Raw genomic sequence first — 13,095 nt, 5'->3', positions numbered from 1 at the left:
CTCACTGTCAAGCAGAGAGAAGGGCTTTTGTTGCAGCCTGAAAAGCCTATGTGTGTGTCTCTGTGTCTGTGTGTGTGTGTGTGTGTGTGTGTGTGTGTGTGTGTGTGTGTGTGTGTGTGTGTGTGTGTCTGTGTCTGTGTGTCTGTGTGTCTGTGTGTGTATGTATTCTGGTGGGAAACCCTGCTTGCCCCACAGATCAAGGCTCTTGGGTGGAAGAGTAGAGTTTCAGGTCTAATTTTCACAACAAAGATCCGGCACTCTTTGCTCCATTTACAACTGCTATGCCATTAGGGAGATGTTTGTCCTGCCAGATTGTTAATACATCATTAGAATAATATTACACATTATGAGATTCATTTTTCATCATGAATGGGATGTCTTCAGCATTCTGGGGATATTACACTGCATATTTGACTGTGTGTGTGTGTGTGTGTGTGTGTGTGTGTGTGTGTGTGTGTGTGTGTGTGTGTGTGTGTGTGTGTGTGTGTGTGTGTGTGTGTGTGTGTGTGTGTGTGTGGGGGGGGGCTCATTTTTCTATATCTTATCACCATTACTTCCAGAAGTTGTAATCAACCCACCTCTGTTGTTTTAGTGTGTTTCACAGTTGATAAGGAGAGGAGAAATTGTAAACTGCTCTGCTCCTGACACAAAAAAGGGTCTAAAACCCATACTAGCACTTCCTTCTGTAGGCGCCTTGATTTTCCAACACCTCACCTGTTCAATGTCGTTTGAAACCAACATTGCTTCTCGGTTCTGCTATCTAACAATATGTAGAATACTGTATATTACAATAGGTTGCCGGAGTGAAGCTATTTGGAACAGCTATGAATACTTTTAATTTCAGACGTGGGCATGTCGTAAGAACTAGTACTGATCGAGTATACCCCGGCCCTTATTCCCCCCCTAACAACCAGATACATGAACATTAAATGTAAAAAATATATAGCACATAAGGAGGAAGAAGAGGTGGCAGAGAAGGATGCAACAGCAAACTGTGCTTTGCATGACGATTGCAGCAGATTAATAGTGAAGCGATCAGGTTATAATGGCTGCACTGTACACCTGCATGAATACGATTGGATGTTACAAATCAGCTGGTAATCAAGCAGCTGATGACTTCAGTGCTCTGCCTGAGCTAAAGCTATGCGTCACTTATAATTTGTTGAGACTGTCTCCCCCATCAGTTGACATAATGAATAAATCTGTAGTTTTATTTCATCAGTGTGCCTGTAAGTTGGGCTCTGACTTTATGCTGCTGGTGGTCTCACATACTAAAGTGCTAATTACCACCTCTTTTTACAGCTGGCAACTGCTGCTAATTGGCTGTCAATCTAATATGACCCACTTTTGTAGCAGTGTTTGTAATTGTGAATATGTTATTTCAGAGTGAACGACTTTTCATTATTTTATCCCCTTGCTGAAACACAGTGATAAAATAATGGAAGGTTTTTCTACAAAGGTTCAAATGTGCAGAACCCAATGAAATGCCAAAAACTCAACAATTTCTATGACTTCATTACACTGTTATGCCGTACAACCAATCCATCTGCTACTCAGTGCAGGGTAAATTAAACTCATAAGAATTATTTGCCTTCACCCATGGTCTGGTATGTGTGTGTGTGTGTGTGTGTGTGTGTGTGTGTGTGTGTGTGTGTGCGTGCGTGCGTGCGTGCGTGCGTGCGTGCGTGCGTGCGTGCGTGCGTGTTACTGTGTACATATTTGGCTTGGTTTCATAATCGCCTTTGGCTAAAGAGCCGAAGGAGGAAGGGATTTAGGTGTGTATAGGGTGATTAGTGTGGTTTGACTGACAACACGGTTATGTAGTCAGAAAACCGTCCTGATGACAGTCGGACAAAAAAGAGACTGATGTTGGCTACAGAGAGCGTACCTATACATTATGTAAACACACATGCATAGCTATTCTATAGTCCACAGACGATTCACTCATATATGCATCTCCATGTCTCTTTCACATGTTTGCAAGATAGAAAATACGCTCCTTTACCTCACCAGCTTAGAGGCATTACACACACACACACACACACACACACACACACACACACACACACACACACACTGTCATACAGTATGTACACACATGCAAACACACACTCCAATCCGTGTTCATGCAATACAAACACATCCTGCTCAGGCTGTCAGCAAACAATGGGAAGATAACAACTCTCTTCTCGCTCACCATCTCTTTGTCACACAAACACGCCACTCGATAGATCAGATGTCATCAAGAGAGAGGAGCCTATTCTGTAAATGAAGTTTTCAGCATGCAAGGGGTGGAGCAAGGGAACTCTGCTGTCAAGGCATTGAAAAATAAGACTAAATGCAGCTGGATCACGCTGTGTGGAGATGCGACAGGTTTGTCATTACAGCAGAGGAAAGTGATTTGGAGAGTAGACATAGATAGCACACTCTGCTTTCAGCTGGACACATGCTGCGAGGAGAGACGAGAGAGAGCGGGAAAAAAAGTTATGAAAAATGATGTTGAACTAATACATTACACTGTGCAGCAGCGGTTTGGTCTCTATGTGAAAAGAGTAGTCAATCACTGAAATGTGGTAAATTGTAATGTGTAAAAGACACATAAGTTAGAACAGAGTTGGGCTTTGACAACATGACAGAATATATTTCAATAAGAAGGGCCTAGATCTACATGAATGCTGTATAAGAGGTATCTCTAATGTATATATATATATATATATATAATATAAATGGAGAGGACCAAATATTAACACATTGATCAAACTGAATGGCCCTGCCCTTCCAATACAAGCCAACACTTTAGTCATTAGACAGTAGAAAATGTATATCGTCCCTAACGGAGAGAAGGTTTTCAAAGAACAGAGATGAAATACATTTTGAAGTCCACAATATGCATTTAAAGTTGTACTGCTACTTTCTTACATAATAGTCTGTGATTCAGAGTCTAACTTTTACCTCTCACTGTAATAACTTATTCTACAATGCATGTACCAAGTGATTCAAATTCTGACTTGCACTTTAATTCTTATTTCTGTCATCCACACATTGTCAATACAGGGAAAATGAGCATCTTGTTCACTAACATTCAAAAATGTTAATATCCTATTATCTTCCAGGTTGTCTTTACCAGAGTCAGGAGTGCCGGCTGGTGATTCACTACGAACAGGGTTTCTCTGTGCTGGCTGACCCCAAACTGGGAGACGGGGAGGAGAGGGGAGCTCACACACCCACCACACCCCGAGTGCTCCTCTCCTACCCCTATGAAAAACTAAAGTTGTCCTCAGATGACGGAGTTCGCATGCTCTTCCTTGACTTCGGAGGGAAGGAGGGGGAGATTGTGAGTGTTTCCTTTTTTAATAAAGCATTAGGTTTTGACACACATAATGTAACAAGATGTGCTCTGATAGGAACTCAGGGGTTAATAGTCCACTGAAACTCCGTTTTGTTCTGTGTATAAATAGTCAAACACAGATGATGTGTAATCATATGAAGAAATGTGAGTAGTAGGCCTACTCTCTAGACTCACCAATGTTAAACAAGCACAGAGTCTGATTTGACATTTGTTTTGCCCCAGTAATAGCATCAGTAGACCAGCAAATGTGTGGATTGTTACTTCTTTTTAAATCAAGTTTGAACAAATGTTTACTAACATGTAATTTGTTTGATTTGATTTGAACCCACGTGACCTAATCCTAAACTACACTGTAAAATAGACATGATCATTGGATATTGTGTCATATTCAAAATGCTCCCACACATTACTCACAGATGTTTTGGTGTCCGTCCGTTCATTTTGCGTTCAGCATGGCTTGCTAGTTTTCTCCATTTTGCTTTAGCGAAAACGACAGCAGCCTAATTTACTGACTCCCTGCTGGTCTGTCGCACTCATATTTTGAATTTGAACATATCATTACGGATTACTTTTATTTTGCAACATTCACACTTTGGATTTTGAAAAAAAATGTACAGCCTTCTAATTTTTTCCAACCTATGAAACAAATATATTTCTTATATTTAACCCAATCCAAAGAATTGCACTTAATAATTTCTCATTTCAAGTTCAAGTAATTTAAAATGTTATTCTTTAAGCTATATTAATAACTTTGCTTTTTAGTTTTTGCTTTTCAATTCAAACTGAATTGACCAAGCTTTGCTGTGGTCATGTACAACTCAGTACAATAAATAGAACAAATTCTTACCCACTCTCAGGGGTTTCAGGAGGCCTTCTGGGAAATGAAGCCAAAAACAAACTAGTACAGGCGAACAAGACAGGCAGAGGGAAAGCGGTATAGCAGAAAGTAAATTAGAGAAATTGATCATAAAAGAACTTCACATATACCTAGGTCTTACCAGGTAAGAGTGAAGTTTTCTTTAAAAAATAGCCTGCCACTTACTGTAAGGATTTTAATCTGTTTACATCGTTCAACTGCTCCCTGTATAGAAGTCCAGGTGGCTCGTGTTTTAGGGGCCACCCTCAAAGTTATCGATGTGTATACCTGAAAACAACCAAGTAGAAACACTACCACTCTCACTACCAATCAGGCTGTTCTCATGAACCATTTGTACAAACCTACAAAGAGTAATGCACTGTAAATCCAATATTAATATCCAATATTCCATTAGATATTACTGTTAGCCCAACATTGACTGCCGCAGAGAGTAAGAATTAAGATAAAAAGAGCAGATTAAGTACAGTGGCATGTAGAGACAGAGGTGGGGTGTGGAGAGAGTCAGGGTGGTTTCTGGGCCTTCAGGTTAATAAGGCTAGTGGCAGAGGGGAAAAAACTGTCCTTGTGACGTGAGGTTTTGGTCCTGATGGACCTCAGCTTCCTGCCAGAGGGGAGTGTCTCAAAGAGTTTGTTACCGGGGTGGGAGGGGTCAGCCACAATCTTTTCAGCACGCTTCAGAGTCCTGGTGACAAAAGGTCAGGTTTGGATTTATAGGTTAAATCCTAAGGAAGAGGATATGAGTCATATGCCTGCTGTTGATTCAGGCTATGAACAGAGATTTGTTCACAGTGAGTGTTTGTGTGTGTGTGTGTGTGTGTGTGTGTGTGTGTGTGTGTGTGTGTGTGTGTGTGTGTGTGTGTGTGTCTGTGCCACGCTTAGCTCCAGCTATATCTGTCTAATCCTTGACTCATGGGGAACTGTTGCCTGTGCAGTTAGTTTTGAATATATTTTTATGATTTTATGTGCTTTACAAACTTCTTTTCCTTCCCTCACCTGCCTCTTCCTTTCTCTTTTATCCCTTCTCCTAAATGAATTCTCACATCTTTTAATCATATTCTCTCCTCCATACTCCTGTCGTCTTTTGCATTATTCTGTTTTGTTCTACTTTTTTTAATTTGGTTGTTTTTCCTTCCTCTTCCAGCAATTGGACCTCCACTCCTGTCCGAAGCCGATTGTCTTTATCCTCCACTCCTTCCTCTCTGCTAAGATCTCCCGCCTGGGTCTGGTGGCCTGACCTCTCTAAAGGGACATTTCATCTCTTTTGAAAACAGAAATCCACCTTGTTTCTCCACCTCTCTGCAGCCCCGCATGCAGTAGTACACCACGTCAAACGCTGTCAGTCGGGGACCCAAGCTGAGTGAATGTAGCCTCTATTGACCTTTTTTTGGGTCTCCAAGTTAAAGAAACACTGGGGAAACCAATTCAGGTTGGTTTTGCTTTGGGTGAAATGAACAGATTATTTTGGGGGATAAACCCTCCCTTTAAGGGCTGCAAGGACTGAAGTGTTGACTGAAGAACCACAGAAGAAAACAGGGACTGGACTAGAAGCAGTGGGATGATATATACAGAGGGACACAGATTGGGCATTACTGTCACGTCGTGGATTGGAAGGACTGGACATATGCAGTACGGTTGAGATGAATTTACTTTTAATTCAATCAAGATGTAATGGCCTTCCATTCACCAATTATTTAATTTGTTCACCATTAGCTCTGAAAGAATATTCTGAATTTCACTTGGCCATTTTTCTTCACCAAACATTTGACACACTCTGGAAAAACGTTATGCATTTGTCTTTGTTAGCGCTGTCAGCATTCATCATTGAAAGTAGCGGGCACAATCACCCACACAGTTTCCCACAAAGACAGCTGACTCAAATTCAAAATGTCACAGTATTCTTTTAACAGGTTGCATACTGTGACCATCCCGTGGTCAGAGTATTCCAGTGTTTAACAGTGATCTGAAGTCAGTTCTAATGTCTTCAAGTATATATATTTTTTAAAGCCTCAGCTTCAATTAACATGAATTATAATATACTCAAGCATTCAGATTTTTTTCATCACATTTAAATTCCACGTACTATATGTCACTCAAAAACTCAGCATTTACTATTGTGTTTCTGATACATACAACTGTGTTCCACAGAAATAGGGGTCATTCTAATGTTCCCCGGGTCCTGTGTTCCCCAGCTCTAAATTGTACTGACACAGGTCTTTGTCTTAATCTAGAGATAATAGTTACTCTTTTGTATGAAGGAAAAGGTCCCAAACATATTTCAGGCCTACATGCAAAATTATTAATAAAAATTAGTCAACCAATTAAAAGAGAGGAAAAAGAAAAGCAAAAGATGAAAAAGGGACAAAAATAATTCTGAAACATTTTTGGGTTAGGAAATAAAAAGTAGTTTGCAATTGCCATTACTAAACAGGTTAAGATTAGGAAAGAGGAAAGGGTGAAAAACTATTTCTGAAATATTTTAATTAAAAACAGGTCAAATTTGTTATCAGAATTTTGAACTGGGGAACATAGGACCATAGCACCATAGATACATTCCCAAATACTACATATTATGCATTAAAGTGTATGATCTTTTAGACACTTTTTCATGTTCTCGCCAAGAGTTAAATTAGATGAGCTAGTAGTCGGCTAGCTTAGCTTTGCTTAATGACTGGCAACAGAGAAATGGCTAGCTAGTTGAGCTAGTTACTCACTGAGCTTTAGAGATGCTGGTAGGTGGATTTTGTTACCTTCGGACAAGCTAGCCGTTTCCCGGGTTTTTGCTAATCTATACTATCTACAAGCTGTTGTCTTATATTTAACAGACAGATATGAGAGTGGTATCAATATTCTCATCTAATTCACAGCATGAAAGCCAGTACATTTATTTCCCAAAATGTTGAATTATTCCGCAAATGGTCTGCACTCTGATCAGACGTGATGAAGCTGTTCAATCCTTCCTCCTTTCAGAGTGGACAGTGAACTGTTTGATACTCTCTGAAGAACTGTCACATTTGCCTGGTTAACTGACAAACTGCCATGAGTTCTTCTAATATTCATATTTTGAAAACTGAAACGCAACAGTGCCACAGTCACCCCATCAAGTATTATTTGTCTTTCATTATAGCAAGGTCGCCATGATAGGAGTCCTCAATCCTCCTTCAGCCAGTGCAGGTCATTATTGTGTTGGGATGTTATGCAGCAGATCATATCTGTATAGTACTCTGCACTGTCTGTGACATGGCTGGCTGTCGGGGGTCTTTCCTCCTGCCTTCATATGACAGAGAAGAAGACATTTGAAACATTTGAATTTTGAACGAAATTAATCATAGAGATCAAAAGATGGAGCAACTTTCTTCTATTATGGCTACTTTACTTTTAGTTATGAGTGCAGAGATACAACCAACCAGCAGTAATTTTGTGTTTGCTCTTTTCTTACATTGAGGAAATATCACACACACACACACACACACACACACACACACACACACACACACACACACACACAGAGTGAACAATGATTTACAAATTGTAATCCCACCACTCTTATTATCTGTTTTGTTGATACTAAAAGATAGTGGAGGCATTGTAAAACTTCTGTTCAGCCATGAAGCCAGCACTGACTGATAACCTCAAATGGAAACAACATTTGAGTAAAGGCTGCTTTGATATGTAGTATACTCTGATGCCTTTTGGCAGCTACTGTACTGTCACTCAGAATGATAAAGACTAGTTTTTTTTTAACTCAAACAGTGCACATAAATCATGTATTTAACAAAAGCAACATCATGAGATTGTTTTTAATGTCTTCACTTGTTTATTAATTGCTCATCAACAGCAAATACAAATCAACTGAAGAAGCCTGTAAAATTTGGGCTTTGGAGAGTTTCGATTTCACTTAAATGACATTAAAATGTAAATTATGTCTACAATGTGTTTGCTAATGATTCTGGTTCTTAGTAGTAGGATATACTGTATATTTGACTATTCCCTTCTCCAACTTTCAGAATTGAAATGAACCCTGCTGTAAACACACACATTCTCTGCAGTTCAGTATTTTATCTCGGGGAACAGTAAAGATAAAAAGGTGGTCTACTAATTTACTGCGTATTAGCGACAGTTTAGCTTGATTTGGGTAGCGTTTTGTTGATCAGCTCAGCAGGAAGGAATAATGTGTCTTTAGCCAAAGAGCTTGAGAGTCTTTGAGTTGTAGGCAGCGTCTAACTCTTTGACATTGTTTACTTGGCTCCTAGGTAATGAGCTAGCATCCTTTCTCTCTTACACACACACACACACACACACACACACACACACACACACACACACACACACACACACACACACACACACACACACATGGATGGACACATTCATGTAACTGAGGATAATTTGTTCAGACCTCACACACAGTGACTGTTGACATTGTTTACTAGCAGATTTTCCCACCCTTTTCCCCACCTCTTTGTGTTTATCATGGTTTGTCTTCTGTTTAGATCATTATTGAATCACATCAGACTCTCAGTGGGACACAAAACATCTACAGAGATCAATTGTTACATAATGTGAAAGAAAAACACAAAGAACTCTCCAGGTAACTTTCCCACTGAGACAGACAGAAAGTTGTGTTTGTGCCAATCTCAAAGACCTAAAAACACACACAAAAGCACCAACACTGTTACTGATGACATTTTAACACACACACAACCACACGAACATGCACACTCACTACCAACGACCAGCTTTCTCATTGAGGGAGTAAAGAGTGAGCTGTATTGACTTAGACTGTCAGCTTTTCATTTTGAGGGGCTGGACAAGAGCCAGATCAATTAGCAATCAGCCATAAACTGTGTTTGAGAGTGTTTGTGTGTGTGCTATTAAATGGCCAGAGTTGTGTTCATGTGCACACAGTCAATACTTCTTTTAGTGACATGCAAATACATTAGTTTTTTTGTGTGTGTGCGTGCGTGCGTGTGTGCGTGCGTGCGTGCGTGCGGCCTGCTCTACTTAATGTGCTGGTGTTTACATCAAAATTGTGTAGGTACAGTAATGGGGAGAGATAGAACACGGTGGCGTAAGGGTTGAGGGGGAAAAGAGGGCAGCAAGAGGAATTGCAAAGCCAAAGCAAGTCCAACTTAAGGTAAACATCCATTTAACATTTAACAATAGGTTGTCAACCATTTTCTGAGTGTAAATTATTCAGAAGGGAAGCAAGGTCACCCATTTCATAAAAAAGTATGTTTTCTATTTCAAATATTTTAATTTGCTTTGTAGATGCGAAAAACAACTACATACAATCCACAAGCCACACACAATTTACCACAGTTTTGCAGTTGTCTTATAATTTGTGAGAATGTGCACACGTTTTACTAACTTCATATTAAAAAGTAAGTCCCATTGCGCTCTAGTTCTCCCCTAACATAATACCTAAATAACTTTGAAGGGCATACAAATAAGCACGTCTTCTATTTTGTCCTCATTTCAATTCTAGCTGTATGTAAGAAAATAAATACATCCATGGACAGCTCAACTTCGTCATCTTCCCCTGAGCCCCGCCCTAAACGCCGGCTCCCAATCCCCAGAAGTTATGAGTTCCTGGAAATTCTAGGCGAAGGTGGCTTTGGAAAAGTGGTCAAATGTGTGAAACGAGGCACTGAACAGACTGTCGCCATAAAGATTGCCAACAACTACGATAATCTCTGCCAGGAGGTGGGACACTGTTGATTTTGATTTCAGAGTTGCATAATAGACTGTAATTTTTTTTTATGGGTGGGGTATGTACTAATGGTAATAATAACAGGACTGCATATACAAAACTACACTAACGTGGCAAGAAGTAGCCTGATTGGGGGCCTGTCCCAGATCATGAATGGGCAGCACACACTGTGTGCTGTGTGAATGGGCAGCACACACTGTGAAATTCCAGCTGTGTGCTAGCAAACTATGCCAGATGCTAGTCAAATGCCAGATGTCTATATGAAAAACTCTTTTTTTTCTCCATTTTTTCAAGTGTCTCATATGTGAGCTTGTTTACTTAATATTTCTGGGTGAAACCACTAGTGATCACTGTTGTTGTTGTTGTTGTTGTTGTTGAGGAGGAGGGCTAATTCGTCCATGTGAACATATCAGCTAACTTGTCACGTCTCCCCAGGCGTCCATGCTAAAAGTACTCATGCGCCACAATATGGACAACTTTAAAGGTCCTATGACATGCTGCTTTTTGGATGCTTTTATATAGGCCTTAGTGGTCCCCTAATACTGTATCTGAAGTCTCTGTCCCGAAATTCAGCCTTGGTGCAGAATTAAAGCCACTAGAGCCAGTCCCACAATGAGCTTTAGCCTGTGCCCATGGTATCTCCTTACATACACCTACGCTCTCCATCTCTGCAAGATTGGGAATGATTGAGATTTCTCTTGGCACAGCTACCAGAAGACTTACAACTTTCAGACAGGTTGCTCACATCACATTTACGTCATCTCTCTCAGTTGTAGGCTGTGCAGTAACGCTCAACGCTCACTGGAAAAGTGCTTCTAATATCCTTCACTGGTCTCCGTCCAGAGCAACGGGATCTGTTGGTCCATTTTATATACAGTCTATGGTTTTCAAGCCATGATGTCTCTCTCTTTATTATGGGGCGGTAGGGGTGGGCGATATATATCGTCTATGATAATATCGTCATTGTTGTGTTAACGATGTGCAAATTGACATTATCGAGTATTTAAATTACTTAGAAAAAAACACTTCAAAACACGCATTGGAATGCTACACATTCACTAATGTCAACAAAGATGGCGGCGCGCGATTGTGCAGCGGCTACTAGCTCTCCTGTTGGTATATATTTAATCAAGTACAGCCACACTGAACTAATCAATATAGGACTACGATACAACACAGCCGTTACGAGAGCCTTCCAGGCGGCTCATAACATCCCGGAGGACATAGCCAGACCGGGCGCTCTGTGGATTGTTGTTGGCAGCTAGCAGGCTGAGCTAGCTACCGGCAGGATCGAGACAAGAACTCCGGCAAGACCAGAGGAGGAGGACTGTGCATGTTTGTGCATAATGAATGGAGTACCATCGTTGCCCAGCACTGCTCACCTGACCTGGAAACCCTGTCGGTAATATACAGGCCATTTTATTTACCACGAAAACAGCACACTGCCGTCTACATAGCCCCCGATGCTAACGTTAGCACAAGTTTGGCTCACTGCTAACCATAGTGAACGAACTGCAGCGCGATCATCCAGAGGGGATACATATTGTAGCATGGGACTTTAACAAGGCGTCCTTAAAGTATGTTTTCCCCAGCTTTTTCCAGCATGTAGATTGTGCTACTAGAGGGAAGAACACACTAGACCATGTAGCATACTCTAATATCAAGAAAGCATACAGAACTACTCCTGATCCCAGCATGAATCCCGGTCAGAAGGACTATACAGCCAAGTAGAAGGACTGTTCAAAACCTGACCTGACACTGCCCTATCCCATTTCCAGGACTGCTTCCAATAAGGACATGGTTGTGTGCAATATGTTACAGAACAGAGCCCTTTGTTTATTGTTATGATTTCATCTTGCTTTAATGCTGCACAATTTACATTACAGCAGAGGTGTACAACTGAATGTTTACTCAGTTCAATGTTCCTACACTAGTTCAATTAATATTTTGTCTTTGAATTGTTTTTACTTGAATACTTACTTTTTAAAGAAAATAAATAAGAACTGTTTTCATTCAACATTGTGCCCATTATTATCATCAGTGATTAAGTAACTCAGACTTTTAAAAACACATTTTTAAAGGATATCGTCTAATTATTGTTATCGTCAAAATCACCAAAAAATATCGAGATATTATTTTTTGTCCATATGGGCCCCTAATGGGCGGGACAAATTCTTGAGGCGGGCAAAGCAGAGAAAGGGGAGGTAACCTTCCTCCTTATGACCTCATAAGGAGGAGATTCCAGATCGGCCCATCTGAGCTTTAATTTTCTCAAAGGCAGAGCAGGATACCCAGGGCTCGGTTTACATCTATTGCAATTTCTAGCCACTGGGGGCCCATAGGCAGGCTGGGGGAACTCACATTAATGTTAAAAAAAACTCATAAAGTGAAATTTTCATGCCATGGGACCTTTAACATCAACAAGTTTCATGGCAATGTCATCATGAAGACTAGGATTAGTCTGGTGTTTGGTCCACACTGACATTGTAGCTATGTTTTATCTCATGCCATTTTTTATGATTTAAACACTGTACCTTTTACATACAATAGAATTCTGTTTTTATGTGATCAAAGTTTCTATAGATATATTTTATTCCTAATATTATTTTTACTTGCAGATGGGAACAGCATTCAATGCCCTGAAGAGGATTGGCGTGATCCATACTGATGTGAAAATAGACAACATTATGATGGTGGATCATGTGAGACAGCCGTTCAGGGTGAAACTTATTAACCTTGGCTTGGCAATTTACAGTTCTCAAGCCAAGCAGGGCAGGGTTCACCAAAGACCTTTCTATAGGTAATAAAAATAAGAAAAAAAGATTATTTTTAAACTATGTAGTTTGGCTTTAATTATCAAAATATGAAAATGTTTTTGTTGTGCTTTTCAGGTCTCCAGAAATTATGTTGGGTCTCCCTTTTCTCATTTTCATTATTTTAACCATCATTCTTTTCAGTTGTGTTGACATTTTAGTTACCAGTTACAGTAGGTTAGCTAACATATGGTATCACATGGACATGGACACTCATACACAGCTGAGTCCACAGGGAACCAGTGATCAGTGATAAAACACTATTCTCTATAGATGATAAGTGAAATTGATATGGTACAACTCAAGCTGGTTTCAAGCTAAAACACATGTCCAACCAAGATATAGC

The 13,095-nt window shown here is 40.2% G+C and overlaps 1 protein-coding gene across 1 annotated transcript in view; it reads left to right on the top strand.

Annotated features, from left to right (window-relative positions):
• sntb1 (syntrophin, basic 1) overlaps window positions 1-9,124 on the top strand; it is a 46,309-nt gene extending 37,185 nt beyond the window's left edge. The window contains exons 7-8 of the mRNA XM_078253384.1: window positions 3,114-3,334; window positions 5,368-9,124. Coding sequence (XP_078109510.1) covers window positions 3,114-3,334; window positions 5,368-5,460 — 314 coding nt within the window. The 3' untranslated portion in view covers window positions 5,461-9,124. The remainder of the gene's footprint in view (window positions 1-3,113; window positions 3,335-5,367) is intronic.
• The last annotated feature ends 3,971 nt before the right edge of the window (window positions 9,125-13,095 follow it).

This window comes from Sander vitreus, chromosome 6 (genome assembly GCF_031162955.1).
Source record: "Sander vitreus isolate 19-12246 chromosome 6, sanVit1, whole genome shotgun sequence".
In the NCBI taxonomy this organism is placed as follows: domain Eukaryota; kingdom Metazoa; phylum Chordata; class Actinopteri; order Perciformes; family Percidae; genus Sander; species Sander vitreus.
The sequence above is the reverse complement of the archived record's forward strand: the minus strand, read 5'-3'. Positions and strand labels throughout refer to the sequence as shown.